The sequence below is a fragment of the Tursiops truncatus genome, chromosome 2, assembly GCF_011762595.2.
Source record: "Tursiops truncatus isolate mTurTru1 chromosome 2, mTurTru1.mat.Y, whole genome shotgun sequence".
NCBI classification, from domain to species: domain Eukaryota; kingdom Metazoa; phylum Chordata; class Mammalia; order Artiodactyla; family Delphinidae; genus Tursiops; species Tursiops truncatus.
Genome location: NC_047035.1, coordinates 45,862,722 through 45,880,409, shown reverse-complemented (window position 1 = coordinate 45,880,409; position 17,688 = coordinate 45,862,722). Strand labels below are relative to the sequence as shown.

The following is a 17,688-nucleotide window of genomic DNA, read 5'->3' as shown; positions in this document are numbered from 1 at the left end:
GAACTAAAAATTGTTTCTTAATTTAATTTTCTTTTTTATCAACGTTAGACATGCATATAAATTAGTCAGTTATAAGATTTAACATAAAAATGAAAACAATCCTCTGCACAGCCTCCGACTTACTTCTCTGCTCTCAACTGTTTCTTTTGATACTTTCCTCCACACTTGTAAATCATATTCCAGTGAAATATTTTGATTTTTCAGTTTTAATTACCTATTTAATGATGTTACTAACTTCTTTCTGTTAAGAAAGATGAGGATTTGGTGCCATTTTTCAACCACCACTACTTCCCTTGTATGCATATACACCATTCTCCTACTCCTGTCCACCCAATATAGATATATTCTCATTTTGCTTGGATCAATTTACAGTATTTAGATTTATTATGACCATGTAAATGCTATTCATAGCTGAACCCTAAAGCAAAGGAAATAAAAGCAAAAATAAATAAATGAAACCTAATTAAACCAAAAAGCTTTTGCATAGCAAAGAAAACCTTTGACAAAACAAAAGGACAACTTACTGAATAGGAGAAAATATTTGCAAATGATATGACCGATAAGGGGTTAATATCTGAAATACATAAACAGCTCATACAACTCAACATCAAAAAAACAAACAACTCAATTAAGAAATGGGGAGAGGGCTTCCCTGGTGGCGCAGTGGTTGAGAGTCCACCTGCTGATGCAGGGGACACGGTTTCGTGCCCCGGTCCGGGAAGATCCCACATGCCGCGGAGAAGCTGGGCCTGTGCGCCATGGCACGGAGCCTGCGCTCCACAACGGGAGAGGCCACAACAGTGAGAGGCCCGCGTACCGCAAAAAAAAAAAAAAAGGGGGGGGGGGGCAGAAAAGCTGAATAGACATTTTTGCAAAGAGGAAATGCAGATGGCCAACAGGCACACAAAAAGATGCTCAACATTGCTAATCATCAGGGAAATGCAAATCAAAACCACAATGAGATATCACCTCACACCTGTCAGAATGGCTATTATCAAAAGGAACACAAATAACAAACATTGGCATGGATGTAGAGAAAAGGGAACCCTCCTACACTGTTGGTGGGAATGTAAATTGGTGTAGCCACTGTGGAAAACAGTATGGAGGGTTCTCAAAAAACTAAAAATGGAACTACCATATGACCCATCAATTCCACTCCTGGGTGTACATCCGGAAAAAACCAAATACACTAGCTGGAAAAGATACATGCACCCCAATGTTCATAGCAGCATTATTTACAGTTGTCAAGTTATAGAACCAACCTAAGTGTCCATCAACAGCTGAATGGATAAAGAAGATGTGATATAGATAGACAGATAGATAGATACTGGAATACTACTCAGCCATAAAAAAAGAATGAAATTTTGCCATTTGCAACAACATGGATGGACTTGGAGCTTAAGGTATTATGCTAAGAGAAATAAGTCAAACAGAGAAAGACAAATACTATATGATATCACATGTGGAATATAAAAAATATAACAAACTAGTGAGTATAACGAAAAGAAACAGACTCACAGATACAGAGAACAAACTAGTGGGGAGAGGGGCGGGGAGAGGGGCGGGGAGAGGGGCAATATATGGGTAGGGGATTAAAAGGCACAAGCTATACTGTATAAAATAAGCTACAAAGATATGTACAACAGGGAATACAGCCAATATTTTATAATAACTATAAATGGAGTACATCCTTTAAAAATTATGAATCACTATACTTCAATAAAAATAAAATAAAATAAAGAATTTCTCTCTTTTGGTTTTTTCTTACACGGATTCCCCAAAGATCTTCCAATCTCCTGCCTGAAAAACATAAGACTGGCTGACAACACTCTGGGAGCCAAGTATGAAAAGTGAGCTGGGAATTTCAACGTTCAAGTATATACATTTTCATTTAATCCTTTTCAGTACAGTATTCCTCCTTCACCCAACACCACTCAATTGTACCCAGTGTCCCTGGATCTGAATCTTTGAGGACTCAGGCAAGCTAAGTGGCACCTCAGGGGAAATAATGAACAAAAACAAGGAAATATAAAACAAGGCAGCCTGTTTAAAGCAGTTCAGTCAGGCTGTGCAGCTAAGCATAAGAAGTATATAGTTAGCTCTAAGAGTTAAGGGAATTCATGACAGAAAAACTTAGGCTAAACTAAGTTACAGTTATTAACTAATTTTCATCTATAAAACATTTATTTAACTAAAAACACCCAGAACACCAGGATACTAAAAAATTAGTTTTTCACAAAGGTATTCCTTGGAAAGCCATGAAATATTAATGGATATTATATGGAGGGAAAGAAGTTCCTTAGTAAAACGTATTTGGGAAACATTAGGTTAAACAAGTTTAAACGTTCTTTGTGATAGAGCATTACTGAACATCTAATAACATAAATTATAATTTTCAAAGAAAGTAATGTAGTTTGTGGTATTTCCCATATTCATATGACCACAGAAAGACTTTGAAGAAACTGTTCTACCCTATTACTTATTACCTTACTGCTTGACATCTTTCCACTGGGGTCACAAACATTCTCCAGGACTCCCAGATTTCCTTCTGCATCAGTATAAGCTATTTGACCACAAGTAGGATGCCATGACAGGCCACAAATTGCATAACCTTTCTCATGTTTCACCCTAAAAATTAAAAAGTGAATTCTTAAAACACTGTCAAGGAAAATATAAGCTATACATTTCTTTAGGTAAATTTTAGTTAGAAAAAGTTTTGATAAACATAGCTATATGTCTGCATTTTAACAATCTAATGATTGCAGATGTGAAATGTTTAATAATTAAAAAAACAAACATCTAATAGAAATAAGCAAAAAAGAGACAAAAGATTTACTGAATCATACCTTTCCATGCAATCTTTGGTTTCCACATTCCAAACTATAATTAAACCATTAATACTCCCTGCAGCTAAATATTGTCCACAAGGAGACCAGGTTACTATATTTAGGGTCTAGTAAAGAAAAACAATAAATAAATAATAATTTCATATAATTTAAAACTAAAAACTCATTTTATTACCAAATTCAAATTTTTATAACCCTTATTGTATGCAATTTCTAATTAAATCTGATACATAAACAGCAAGACAAAGTTTGCTTACTTTTTAACTTTCTTTTTCAATAATATTCAACAATCAAAGTAATAGCAGCTTTTACTTTATCACAAGAAAATTACACTAGCACAATTTTAAAAGCAAAAGCTAAAAAATGTTTTTATCCTAGAAAGAAAGACAACACAAGTTATCCTCTTAGCAGTCACCATCAAGATGAAGAGAACTAGGAAGTGAAGTGAATCGTACTAAGCCATTGCTGACCTACTGGGTCTCTGTTTCCTAACTGCAAAATGGGTATACATGAGAGAAGGGGGCGGGGGGAGGGAGAGAGAGAGAGAAAGAAACACAGACTAACAACCTTTCCTGCTCTAAAACTCCAGTGTCCATAGTCACAAGTCTCAGTGAAACTCACTTAACAATAAATATTACTAATAATGTGAGAATTACCTATTCTAATACTATGCTAGAGTTAAATTTGACTTCTTATAAATTAAAAGATTTTTCTTACCAAATTTCACAAAGGAGAAAGGTCAGATAGGACCTAGCAAAGACTTATCTACTAGTTATTCACTAAGTGAAGAAAGGCTGAGGGGTAAAAGGTGGACACATGCACAGCAGTCCGGAGTTGTTCTCCATTTCCAACAATATTTAGCTGTAATTGTATTAAAGACAAGTATGCATTAACTATTCCCATTAGCCTACTGAAAGTATCACTTACAAAACCTACCTGAGAGATGAAATTATCTGAAAGATCAAATTGATTACTCCAAGTTTCTCTTCTATATAGCTTAACAGATTTTTCCACAGGAACTGCTAGTAACTATTAGGAAAGATAAATGATTTAAACAAAAGTTTACACTAAATTAAGTTTAAAGAGAAAAAAAGCAGAAAATTCATCTAAATAAGACTAAAAAACATAAAAGCAAATTTGTATTTTAATTGGCAACTAACAAAACTCAGAAAGCTACTTAAAATTTTGATAAAGAATGGGTGATGGGGCTTCCCTGGTGGCGCAGTGGTTGAGAGTCCGCCTGCCGATGCAGGGGACACGGATTCGTGCCCCGGTCTGGGAAGATCCCACATGCCACGGAGCGGCTGGGCCCGTGAGCCTTGGCCGCTGAGCCTGTGCTCCGCGATGGGAAAGGCTACAACAGTGAGAGGCCCGCGTACCACAAAAAAAAAAAAAAAAAAAAAAAAAGAATGGGAGACGATCATTATTGCTTGCACTGAAAGACAGAGAACTTATAGTCACTAATATTTTTAACACTATTTCTTAAGGAATATAAGCCCTTTGGATCTAAAAGTTCATCTTATTTGCTGGCAGGAGAGAAACAGAGCCAAAATACTTTGAATATCTTTGGAAAAGGAAACTTATCTTCTTACATATACTTCCAAAAAACAGATTAGTAGAAAATAAAACTGACATATTCTTTCCATGCTTATCAAAAAAGAAAGAAAAATGTATTATTTATGAATAGTAAAACTATGTTTAAATTTTTTTTAATTAATTAGATTGTTTCATAAGCAAAGAAGAAATACATACTGGATTTCCCAACTATCACTTTAGTGCAGAATGTACCCTTAAAAGTTTACATGACACAAAAGATCATACATTGAAAAGAAAGTCTCCCTCCAATCACTAAATCCTATTTCTACTTCCCAAAGGCAAAAAACATAAGCATAGACCATATAAGAATGCATATGTACTTATACACAAGTAGACACACAATTAAACAGTAGCATTCTATCTACTATCTATACCTACTGCTCTACAGCTTGATGTTTTTAATATATCTAAAGACTGATTATTCCATGTGAAGACACACAGATATACCTCATTCTAACAGTTGCAGAGTATTCCATTTTCAGGAATAAATTCCACAGTTTATTTAACCAGTTCTCTATTAATGAACATTCAGGATGTTTACAATCTTTTGCTACTATAAATGATACAACATTTTCATTATACATACTCTGTAGTGCATATGAATAAATATGTTTATAGAATATATGCCTAGAACTAGTACTACTGGTCATTCATTCTAATAAAAACTGCCACATCCTCTTCCACACAGTATATATCAAACTTCTGATCTTTGACCATCTGACAAATGAAAAATAGAAAATCATATTTCAATTTGTATTTCTTTTAGTATGAAAGGTTGCATGTATTTTCATATGTTAAAAGCCATCTGTGTATCTTTTTCTGTACACTGTCTGCTCATGTCCTTGTTCATCTTTTTACTGGGATCTTATTGATTTATAAGAACTCTTTGAATATTAAGGAAATTAGCTCTGTCATATTGTTTCAAACTTTTTCTCAGTTTATCATTTGTCCTTTGACACTGAAATATTTATTTTTTTACTTTTCATATTGTTGAGTTTATAAATTTTTTCTGGAAATTTTCACATATGCAGAGAAGTTAAAAAGATGATACAGCAAATACCTATACAATGAGATTCACCATGTGATAGGAAGTCTCCAAGATGGTTCTCAGTAATTCTCACCTCCTGGTATTCATGCCCTTTGCCAGTACATTTATTAAATCTCCTTTTCTCCACCTTTATAATACACTAAATTCCCATATATACTGGATCTATCTCTCTGTTTAATAGATATCTATTCATGAATTAGTATCACACTTTTAATTCCCATAGCATTATAATGTTATATCTGATTGAATTAGACTTTACCACTTTTGTTTTTCAAGACTTTTGCTTTTCCATATGGCTTTAGAATCAGTTCTATTTGGTCCCCCCAAACATCTTACTGATATTTTATATTGAATGCTTCAAAACTATAGATAATTCAGGGAAGAACTGACATCTTTATAACAAAAATTCATTTCTAAGAATAGGATATATTTTTCTATGTGTTTTTCTAAATGTTGCCATTTGCAACAACTTGAATGAACCTAGAGGGTATTATGGTTAGTGAGATAAGTCAGAGAGAGAAAGACAAATACTGTATGCTATCACTTACACGCGGAATCTAAAAAATAAAATAAAAATAAGTAAATAAAATGAATAAATATAACAAAACAGCAAGAGACTCAGAAATATAAAGAACAAACTAGTGGTTACCAGTGGGAAGAGGGGAGGGGGTAGGGCAAAACAGGGGTGGGGGATTAAGAGATACAAACTATTATGTATAAAATAAATAAGCTTTTTAGCTTATCCTTTTGGATATATTATATAGCACAGGGAATATAGCCAATATTTTATAATAACTTTAAATGGAATATTATCTATAAAAATTTTGAATTGCTATGCTGTACATCGGAAACTAATATAACATTGTAAATCAACTATACCTCAATAAATAAATAAATAAATAACGAAAAAGAATGGGATACATATTTTCTATTTAAGTCTTCTTTTACTCTTCTTTGTAGCATGTTTAAATTTTCTTTACATAGCTCTTTCACATTTTTTGGTAAGTTTATTCCTAGTTATTTTATCTTTTTTTAAAATTTTAAAATCTTTTTTGATTTCACAGTTAGTGCATTATTTTCTCTCACCATGTTTTCTAAATGGCTACTGTTTGTATATAGGACTATAGGTTTCGTATATTAATTTTGCTTCCAACTACCTTACTGAATTTTCTTATTAGTAATATTTTTCCCCCAGTTGATTTTCTTGGGATTTCCTCATATATAAGCATTTCATTTGCAAATAATGAGCATTCTCCTTCCCTTCTTTCAAACCTCTCATATCTTTCTATTGTCTAACTGTATCAGCTAGTACCTCCAAAATGTTAAACACTAGTAGTAAGAGTTGATATAACAAGACTGTTTCCAAAGTTGCCCCATTAAACATGAATGTAGGGCTTCCCTGGCGGCACGGTGGTTGAGAGTCCGCCTGCCGATGCAGGGGACATGGGTTCATGCCCCGGTCCGGGAAGATCCCACATGCCGCGGAGCGGCTGGGCCCGTGAGCCATGGCCACTGAGCCTGCGCGTCCGGAGCCTGTGCTCCGCAACGGAAGAGGCCACAACAGTGAGAGGCCCACATACCACAAAAAAAAACCCAAAAAACCAAAAAAACATGAATGTAAAGAAAAAGTTAAAATCAATTCATTCCTGCCAAATGTACTCTTCAGAAAAGAACCTTTAAAAAGTTGAAATGTTTCTTACAGCATTTCAATAATTAATTTGCTTGGAGCTCTAAAATTTATAATCTAAATGAAATAGTTACAATTAAAAAAACTATTCTTACATTCAAAGATAACAAGGACTGGAACATATAATTAAAACAAAATAAGGAACTTCCCCGGTGGTGCAGTGGTTAAGCCTCTGTGCTCCCAATGCAGGGGGCCCAGGTTCCATCCCTGGTCAGGGAACTAGATCCCACATGCATGCCACAACTGAAGAGTTCGCATGCCACAACTAAGGAGCCTGTGTGCTGCAACTAAGACCCAGCACAACCAAAGAAGTAAATAAATAAATATTTTAAAAACAAAACAAAACAAAAAACAAAATAAGAGTCACTCACCTTCCCACTTTTTGGCTGCCAAGCAAGTCTGCAGATTGATTTTGCATTTATCACATCATTGCATTTTTGCAGCAGTGGCCAACTGATAGCACATGTCTGATTTAGGAAAAAAAAGAAAATGTAAGTCTTGTGACTGAAAAATAATCTTTTTAAATAAATAAAAATGAAAAATAAAATGCCAAAAGAAAAAAAAGAAAATTTATTTCCCCTTATGAAAATTCTTCCAAAAAAGATATGCAGCACTGAGTACATTTAATAAGTGGTTTCTTCAAACTGATAGATAGCTCGGAAAAAAGCAACTTAATTCACTTTAACCTAATTATAATATTTGATTTACCTAAGTTACTTTATGTTTTTCACAGTTATAAAGAGCACAAGTCTTAAATAATTAACTCAAATAGGAGTATTTCCTATGTAGAATAAGCAAACAGTATACTCACCGAATAAACATACACAAACAAAAAAAACCTCAATACATTAAAATCTTAAAGTAACTATGAAAATAAACTTGAGAGATCTACTACGAAATGTTAAGGTGTCAAAGTCAATCCTTTTAAATAGTTCAAAAGTGAGGGAAGAAACTGTGGCTATGAGCTGAAGCATATCTGTGAGGGATGTTTTCCTCATCAGCTACATCATTCCTAGAAATGCCAAGCCTTCTCTGATTGCCTCAGGAAGAATTCATTGTTCCCTCTGCCAATCCAGAAAGCATTTTCTCCATACCTCCTTTAAAGCTATTACCAGGCTGGGTCAGAGTAAGTTATGTGACTCTCCAAATCAAGTGTGGCCCATGCCTTACTTTCGTATCCCCAACATCTGGGGACCAACATATGGTAGTTAGCTTATAAATATATAATGATTGAATTTCCCTTTATGATTAGATACAGAATCAATTAGTCGTCAACATATTTACTTTTGCTTAGATTGTTGGGGAAGTTGATCACAAAACCAGTATTTAATGCTACTCAAAAGAAACAAACTATGAAGAATTATTAATTTGGTCCAATAATACATTATGTAACGTCCAATATATGATGGAAGTAGGCAAAAAGCTTTAAATTCAAATTGATGAGCTTACCTGATCTGAAATTTGCCACACCTTTACAGATCCATCACAACTAGCTGATGCCTGCAGAATAAAACAATAGATTTCTCTATAGTTACAGCCATAATACTATATGGAGACTGGTTCAACTGATAAATTAAAGAGGCTTTTAACAATTGTGTGAAACTTTCTGCTAATTCTTTCACAGTTTTAAACATATTCGCAAAGAATGCAAAAAGAGAGGGAAAAAAATGATTACCAGAAAGATGTCCTTAGGGTCAAAGGAAAGACTTAAAACAGGGGCATCATGTCCTCGAAATGTTTTCTGTTGGCTGCAATCCGCCACATCCACAACTTTGACTAGAAAATCACTAAGAACAAGTGTAACGTACATCAATAAATGTCAATACAAAAGACTCTCAAAAGCTATGACCCAAATATTTCAAAGTAATGAGTAAATGCCATAATTTCTTTATAGCAACATGTGAAATTTGGCACCCATATTACCTTTTAGTTTTGGTCTATAAAGATGCTAAAAACATAACTCAAGATTTCTCATGTTAAAATATAAATACTTTTAGAAAGTGGCTTCCTTAGTTAGATCTTAAGCTTCTATTATTTGCTAATCTAATTACAGCCACAACCATTTTTAAAAGCATTATGCCTTTTACTCCAACTCAGCAATTCATCAATTACATTTTTTTCCTATGACAAATAAGCAACAAGAAAAACAACAAAAATCCTGATTGTACAGTCTAGGTTGTACCAAAAATAATTTTTAAAATTTTGTATCCAACTATCATCTTTCCCCAGTCTTTTCCAGCATTTACTGAGCAGGCTGTCGGCAAAGCAATATACCTCAATTCACAAAGAAGCACAAGTTTGTCATCAAAAACCTTTACCAGAAAGAAGACTTGAATATAATAATTAAATAACAACAACAAAGACGGTACAGAGTCCTGAAAATGTTACCCTGAATCCAATGAATGAGGCCATTTTGTTCTAATATTATTTCATTTTCTGATATCAAAGAGCCTTACCTAGATCCAGCAGCAATTTTTGCACCATCCCCATTAAAGATCACATGGTTTGCATTTGTGGTGAAGCGAGTCAATATACCATCTGGAACTCCTTCAGGAAACGTGTGCACTTGAACAGTATTGTTAGATACTGCAGTGACCAATTTCCCATTCTAAAAGAAAAATGAAAGAAACATTGGCAAAAATTAGTTAATTAATTGGGAGTCTCTCCATAGTTAAAAATCCGGTAAAAAACAAAAAAAAAAACTTATAAATGTAGTTCATGTCAAGAGAAAAATAATCAATATATAATTTTTCTGAAATGGCTATTAGCAAGAAAAATTTACTTGCTGCCTTTAGAAAATTTAATTCCCTCTTCATCAGCCAAACTTTTAGCCTCTGATTTCTCTTGTACTTCTGGCAAGAAAAATATTTAAATAGTGTTTTTGTGGATTCCCAAATGTCATAAGAAGGAGACTCAGAACAAGAAAACATAGCTAATCTCAATGAGGGAAGAGCACAATGGACACAATTAGTATTGCCCTGTGTTTCCAGAAAACAATCATTAGATGTGTTTTCAGAGTAGGGTAAAGTCTAAATGCGAATCCATAAATCCACGGCTCCTGTTTTTTTTTTTTTTTTTTGGCCGCACTGCAGGGCGTGCGGAATCTTAGTTCCCCAACCAGGGATCGAACCTGTGCCCCCTGCAGTGGAAGCGCAGTGTTTATTTAGTGTTTTAAAAACACTAAATAGAAAGTTTTAGGATCCGAAAATGATCTGCAAACACTGTTGTTTTGCACAGCTTTTAGCTAAGAATCATAAAAGGTCAGGGATCTGCCCTACCACCTTAATTTTATTACTTACCCAGGAGGAATTAAGTCCTGATGCACTAAATCATAGTCTACCAACCTCATACACAATTCGATATATCATATGGTCAATTTATTAATTTCTGTTAAATAACTACCAAAAGAAACAAACTACTCAAGTTTGTTAATGAACATACTTTACCCTATAGCAATAGGTCTCAGCCGTATTTGCACACTTAGGACCCTTAGCTTATCTACAGCATCTGCTCCCATTCTAATGGGAAAAGAACCTGGTAATACAATGACATGTTACTATATAGCAACATTTGGGGAAATGTGTACATTTGTTCAAATAACAGTTCAGATGATTCAAATTTGAACTGTGATAAACACCTTCAAGTTCAATTACTGGAAAACTGGTGAAAAATACTGTTTATGCCTACATTGCAACTACTGTATATAATTAAATCCATAATAAACTAAATTCATAATGTTGAAGTTAAGCTAACAATAATTTAAATGTGAAAACCAGAAGAGAATCAACAATATGCTATAACCAACTCAACACAACACTGATACTGCTAAGTGTTCTTTGGCAAAACTGCAGAAACACCAACTATTTACTTGTGTGCATGTACAGAAATTTTGCAACCTTGGCTGTGCTTTACTTCACAGACAGATTTCTTAGTAGAATACTGACTAAACATCCTCAGTTAGCTCTAGTAAATAATCCTGGTAATTCTTTAACAAAACTTTAACTAGCCCTCTATTCATGTGAAAATGTTAAAGTATATAACAGCACTAACTCACCTGGGAGATCTGAATAAAGGCCTTGCTTTGAAGTCATTTTCAAACAAATCTACTGGGAAACCAAATCACTACCAGTATACGGTGTCAACTAGTAAAAATTTTAAAAAAAGAAACCATGCAAAGGATCAGAGCTGTGGTCCGGATCTGGTCAGACTATTCTTCTCCCTGGTGGATAGGGAGGAATGGAACCCAGCACAGGATGACTTGGGCCCACTGTGTTCCTAACTATGTCATCTGACTTTCCTCTGAGCTTTGATTTTCCCAAGAATAAAATGGAGATCATTCCACATACCTCTCCTTACCTTTGTTAAAGACAACGTAAAATACTATGCAAGTGTTAACTATTACTACCTACAAATATGTTGATATATCCCAGTTTCACTATTTTGGAGGGTGATTTTTTTTCTGCTTTGTCCTCAAATAAAGCACCTAATTGTACTTCCCTATAGCACTGAATCCATAAAGTATGTATTTACGTATTTATAAGCAATTATGCTTTAAATGAAATTGTCAACTTTGCATGGCTATTTGGTAACATCATTTCATTGAAGAATTATAAACTCCATTCCTAAAGCCAAACATTTTAGCACTGAATATGAGCCTTGTAGTCAGTTGAATAGTGGCCCCTAAAAGACATGTCTAAATCCTAAGCCCAGGTACCTGTTACCGTAGCCCTAGGAAACTACCATAAGTCCACTTTCATTTTTTTCTTCTTTAAAGTCTTTTTCATATACAAAAGCAGTACATACTTATTGTAGGAAAAAAACCACGAAACTGTCCTGAGCAGACAGTGAGTTTTCCTACTCTTGTGAAGCAATTTCCATTAACTTGTTGGGGTTAAGTCTTTTTAACTTTATTCTATAGATATACAAATTACAAATATTTGTGTACTTAAATCCTTTATTTTAACAAACATAAGACTATTCTATAACAGACTGTTATGAAACTCTATTTTTCATTTTTTCAATTAATTGTAAACATCTTTCCAAATGAAGGTATACAGCACTCTCGCATTTTTTTAGTGGCTGCATAGTATTACATTATATGACTACCAAAATTTATAAAATGTATTCTCTATTCAGGGACACTTCAATTGTTTCTTTTGCTATTATAAACAATGGTTTTACTAATATTCTTGTCCACAGAAATGAATGTGTGTACTTCCTTAGGGTAAATAGCCAGAAATGACTGTGTGCATTCTAACTGTGATACACCATTATCAATTTATTCCAAAAAAAGTTCATCAGTTATACTTCCAGCAACTGCTGTGTGAAAATACTGTGAAACAGAAAATGTATATTGGTCTCTACCCTCAGTTCCTGGCACAGAGTTCCTAAAACCCTTGAACTGTCCTAAGTGATAAGAGCACCAGGAGCATCTTTTGTTCCAAACTTTGGTCTTTGACTGATTCCTGACACAAAGCTCCCAAATCCCTTGGAACTTTCTGGGTGATAGGAATGTCTTTTGTTCTAATGAGGTGCGTCTTGGTGGGCTCCTGGATAGCTTCAGGATGGTGGCTGGTCACCAGAAAGATCAAGTCATGATCAGAAGCTTGGAACTTTCAGTCCCACACCCCTATCATCCAGGAAGGGGAGAGGGGCTGGAAATGAAGTTAATAATCAGTCATGCCCATGTGATGAGCCTCCATAAAAATCCCAATAACATGGGGTTCAAGGAGCTTCCAGGTTGGTGGTGCACCCCAACTCCACATCTCCATTCTCCAGACCTCACCCCATGTTCTCTTCATCTGGCTGTTCATCTGTATCCTTTATTATGTAATAAACTGGTAAACTTATTTCCCTGATTTCTGTGAGCTGTTCTAGCAAATGATCTTATCCAAGGAGGGGGTCATGGAAATCCCCATTTGCAGCCAAGCTGAACAGAAGTTGTAGGTCATCTGGGGACCTAATACTCGCGACTGGTGTCTGAAGTGGGGGATAGTCTTGTGGGACTGAGACCTTAACCTGTGAGGTCTGAGCTAACTCCAGTTAATGTCAAAATTGAACTGAATTGTAGGACACCCAGTATTGCAAAGAACTTATTGATATGGGGAAAACCCCATATATCTGGTGTCAGAAGTGTTGTGAGCATGGTAGTGTGAGAGTAAAGGAGAAACACAGGAAAACAGTTGTTTTTCCTTTATAAATACTTCTCCAAGCCCTCACTATTACTGGGATCAGGAATATTTTTCATCCTTGTCAATCTTACAGGAAAAAAAATCCAATTGTTTAATTTGCATTTCTTTACTTATTAGTGAGATTTAGCTCATATTTAATGTACATTAGTCATTTATATTTTTTCTCCTAGGAATGCATTTTCCATTATATATGACCATTTTTTAAAAAGCATCTAAAGTATCTAAAGACCATCTCATCTACCTTAATGAGTCTGGGTTTGAAAAAAATATGAATTATGTAGAAAGATTTTTTTTTCCTATCCAAATACAATACACTCAACTTAAAATTCATCACAAATAAAAAGGTTAGATAGTTAGTTTGCAAAGTCCTTCTGAAAACATATCTCCATTCTCCAAGTACATCTCATTCTTATATTTACTTTACATAAAACATTAGAAATGTGAAATAAGTATATATCTTGAAAAAGTTAATGAAACAGTCCTTTTTTCCAGTACAATTCCTCATTATCTGAATTAGTGAGCTAAAAATTTGAAACTGCACTGAGTTTTCCTTCAAAGAAAAAAAAAGATACATTTAAATCTCTTAAAAGATAAAGTATAATTTCCTGCATATATTTTAATTGGCTCATCATTACTATCCATTAATCACCTTTAATAAACCATTCAGATTTTACCTGTAAAAGTTTTGGGCAAATTATGGCATTATTACACATTTTTAAATATTATTATTTCAGAAGAGAAATGAAAACGTTTATCTATATTCAAAACTTCTATAAAAGTATTTTTCATCCATGTATAAAACATCACATGGCAGTAACACTTCATATCAGTTGCTGTAATTGTTTTAATACCTTCAAAGCACATGAATATGCTTTTTCTCCAACATTAATGGACTTAGGATCATCATCATCCAAGTCTTCCCAAATCCTCACATCACCATCACTTCCACAAGTTACAATACAACTGTGAAGGAAACACACTCGTTAAAAAGTCACCCCGTTTTAGGCTTATTACTTTTTTTGGAATGCTACTTTATCTGTTTTCTAATAAAATCAAGGTATTAGCCAATATGTTTCCTCATTTTACATACATAAACCTCAATAACAAGGACTGTTAACCTCCTATTCTGTAAAATGAAAGGTAAATTTATGCTTCCTACAGTTTCTCCTTGGCATAAAATTCCTTATACATTTGTAACAATGTAAGAAAAATGAATGTAATCTCTGTAACAACAGGGACCAGGTCTACTTTGCTTACCATTGTGTCTCTAGCACAAAGTAGTCTCTAACAAATAGAAGCTTTGATAAATGTTGAATGAATAAATGGATGAATGGAAGAGCTCAATTATCCAAAGGCGATTATTCAAATGGCTATCTGTCAACTCCCAAATTGTTTTCTGAGTGCTTTTCTTCATTCGGTATGTGTCCTCTCTGGGCACATACAAAAGCAAATAAAACACAAAAATAAAATGGTAAATGGTGGAGTCTCGATGTGCAACTGATCCCAGGTTAAGATGGAGCAGGGAGCCAAGGGCCTAAGCCAGTGGCATGTGGGTCTGCACCAGTTCAGAGACCTGCCCACAGCATTCCCACTCAGGATACTGAGAAGTCAATGTCCATCTTGGACGTGTCTTCATCTTCCAGAAGCAGTGGAGTGCACACCTCTTGGAATCATGGCCCATCAGGCATTCAACATGCTCCTCAGTGCACAGAGCTGGAGAGGATCCCCTTGGTCTCTGCTGAGGCACCCAGGCAGAATGCCAGTGAAATGGGGCCACACTTCAGTACGTCGCTGCCTGACTACGGTGTGAGCTACTGCCCTCAAGTGACTTTCACTCCTTCCCAGATGATTTACACTCAGGAAATGTCTCCTGCCCAGCCAGGAATGATGATATTCAAGGGGCCCCAGGTGATGCCTTTAGGAGAGCCCAGTATTCCAGGGGTGGCCCCGACCTTTGTTGGGAATCTAAGGATGCCCCCCAATGGGCCGCCAGTTCTCACCTGCCAGTGGAATCCCAATGATGTCCCACATCAGAATGTGAACAATGCCTTATTCTGGCCTCCCAACAGTAACTTCTTAACAGAGGCCCTTTAACACCTAAAACATTATTGGATCCAACCATGCCTTCCACTGAGGCCCCGGCAATGCTCCCCTCTTTGGATCAGATGTTGCCTCCTAGAAACCGCACAACTTTGCGATGCCCCCAGCTGGATCCCCATTATTGCTGGCTTTGGAATCCCAGGGCTCTCTTGTGAGACAGCCAGTCTCCCAGGAAGACCCCTTCCTACCTAAGCAGCCCTTACCTGCTCCACAGAGAGCAGAGCAGTACTCCGGGGCCCAAGAAAGGGCTCCCAGGAGAACACCCCCAGTTTCAAGGCCTTACCGCTGCGACTATGAGAACTGTGAAAAAGCTTATACTGAGCACTCCCACCTCGTGAGTCACCAACGCAAACACACAGGTGAAAGGCCCTATAAATGCATGTGAGAAGACTGCACTTGGCCCTTCTTCCGTTCCAACGAACTTAGAAGACATACTCGGATACACAGCAAATACCGACGACGTAAATGTGACCAGTGCGGCCGACAATTCATGAGATCTGACCATCTCAGGCAACACCAAAGGACTCGTATGCGGGTGCCAACATCCCCAGACCCACCGGCTGACAGTGGACGTATGGCTGGCTGGTCCTCCTGCTTCTGGTCTTTAGGTCAATCTGCTCTTCCCCTCATTTTGGCTTCTCTGCTCAGATCCTGCCTGCCTCTGACCAGCTAGTCTCTTTGGTAGGTGTAGGCTTTGATGAAGACAGAAAGATTATGAGACAGTGTGGAAGCCCATATGAGCTCTGGACCTAGTCGGGGCTCCTCAAAAACTGTCTTGGGTGTCCTCACATCTCTGGGGCCACCTACTTTTGTGCCAAGTTCAGCCACATGGGAAGATGGAGCAAAGTAGAGATTGGGAGCTTTATAAAAAGCTCTTTATCTTATGTCACTCCCAGCTTGAAACCCTTTAGCCACTCTCCTTTGCCTGCTACATAAAATCCAAGTTCCTTATCTTGGTCTTTGACAGTTTCCAGAGACAGACTATGTTCAAATCCTGAATTTACCACTTACTAGCCATGTGACTTTGGGAAAGGTCTTTGATCATTATGTCAGATTCTCTCTTCTGGTAAAAGAAAAACAGTATTGGACTGTTGTGAACACATCTTATGTACAAAATCAGATTCTCTCCGGCACTCACCAGCCTCATGCCCAGAGTTTGCCTCCTCCCATCATTTGCAGACTTGGATGGAATGCCCCCACTGGACATGGGATCTGGCACCTCAAGTACCCACTAGCAACCCAGGAATGTGGAAGAGTTAGTGCTCCTGGGGTAATATTTAACTAATGGGAGATGGGAGAAATCCAGGACGATAAATTCCCTCTTCTTCCCTCCCTTCCCTGAACTGGTGCAAGACACCATTTCTCCCAGTGGGGAGACCTCCCAAGTAGCCAGTGGACACACCTTCTGTGCCTCTTCCAGGCTTGTCATGAAGCAGACTCAATCTATCACCTGGCATTGCCTCCCATTTTTCCTGAGTCGAGTCCCTTTTCTCACTCTCAATGCTCTGAGAGTGCATCACCCAAATAAAACATTGGTACTTAAAAAAAAAAAAAAAAAAGGTGGGAGGGAGGGAGACGCAAGAGGGAAGAGCTATGGGAACATATGTATATGTATAACTGATTCACTTTGTTATAAAGCATAAACTAACACACCATTGTAAAGCAATTATACTCCAATAAAGATGTTAAAAAAAAAGAAAATAAGCTAATGTCATAAGAAAGCACACATACACACACACACACAAAACGAGATTTTCACATTAAAAAAAAAAAGGGGGGGGCTTCCCTGGTGGCGCAGTGGTTGAGAGTCCGCCTGCCGATGCAGGGGACACGGGTTTGTGCCCCAGTCCAGAAGGATCCCACATGCCGCGGAGCGGCTGGGACCGTGAGCCATGGCTGCTGAGCCTGCGCGTCCAGAGCCTGTGCTCTAAAACGGGAGAGGCCCGCGTACCACAAAAAAAAAAAAAAAAAAAGGTAAATGGTGCAACTTCCCTGATGGTCCACTGGGTAAGACTCCGTGCTCCCAATGCAGGGGCCCCGGGTTCAATCCCTGGTCAGGGAACTAGATCCCGCATGCATGCTGCAACTAAAGAGTTCGCATGCTGCAACTAAGAAACCCACAGGCCACAACTAAGAAACCTGCAGGCTGCAACTAAGAGCCCACATGCCACAACAAAGGTCCTGTGTGAAGACCTGGTGCAGCCTAAATAAAAAAATAAT

General features: G+C 36.7%; 1 protein-coding gene and 1 pseudogene across 3 annotated transcripts in view; one reads left to right on the top strand and one right to left on the bottom strand.

Annotated features, from left to right (window-relative positions):
* WDHD1 (WD repeat and HMG-box DNA binding protein 1) overlaps positions 1–17,688 on the bottom strand; it is an 81,647-nt gene that overhangs the window by 61,351 nt on the left and 2,608 nt on the right. For 2 of the 3 annotated variants that reach the window (XM_073800437.1, XM_019923832.3), the window contains exons 3-10: positions 14,220–14,331; positions 9,634–9,785; positions 8,853–8,964; positions 8,627–8,677; positions 7,549–7,644; positions 3,783–3,875; positions 2,847–2,953; positions 2,487–2,628 (exon numbers count right to left, since the gene is read on the bottom strand). In XM_073800437.1, the coding sequence (XP_073656538.1) occupies positions 2,487–2,628; positions 2,847–2,953; positions 3,783–3,875; positions 7,549–7,644; positions 8,627–8,677; positions 8,853–8,964; positions 9,634–9,785; positions 14,220–14,331 (865 nt within the window). The remainder of the gene's footprint in view (positions 1–2,486; positions 2,629–2,846; positions 2,954–3,782; positions 3,876–7,548; positions 7,645–8,626; positions 8,678–8,852; positions 8,965–9,633; positions 9,786–14,219; positions 14,332–17,688) is intronic. The other variant, XM_073800438.1, reaches the window with a different exon arrangement.
* Positions 14,882–16,141, top strand: LOC109548070 (Krueppel-like factor 17; annotated as a pseudogene).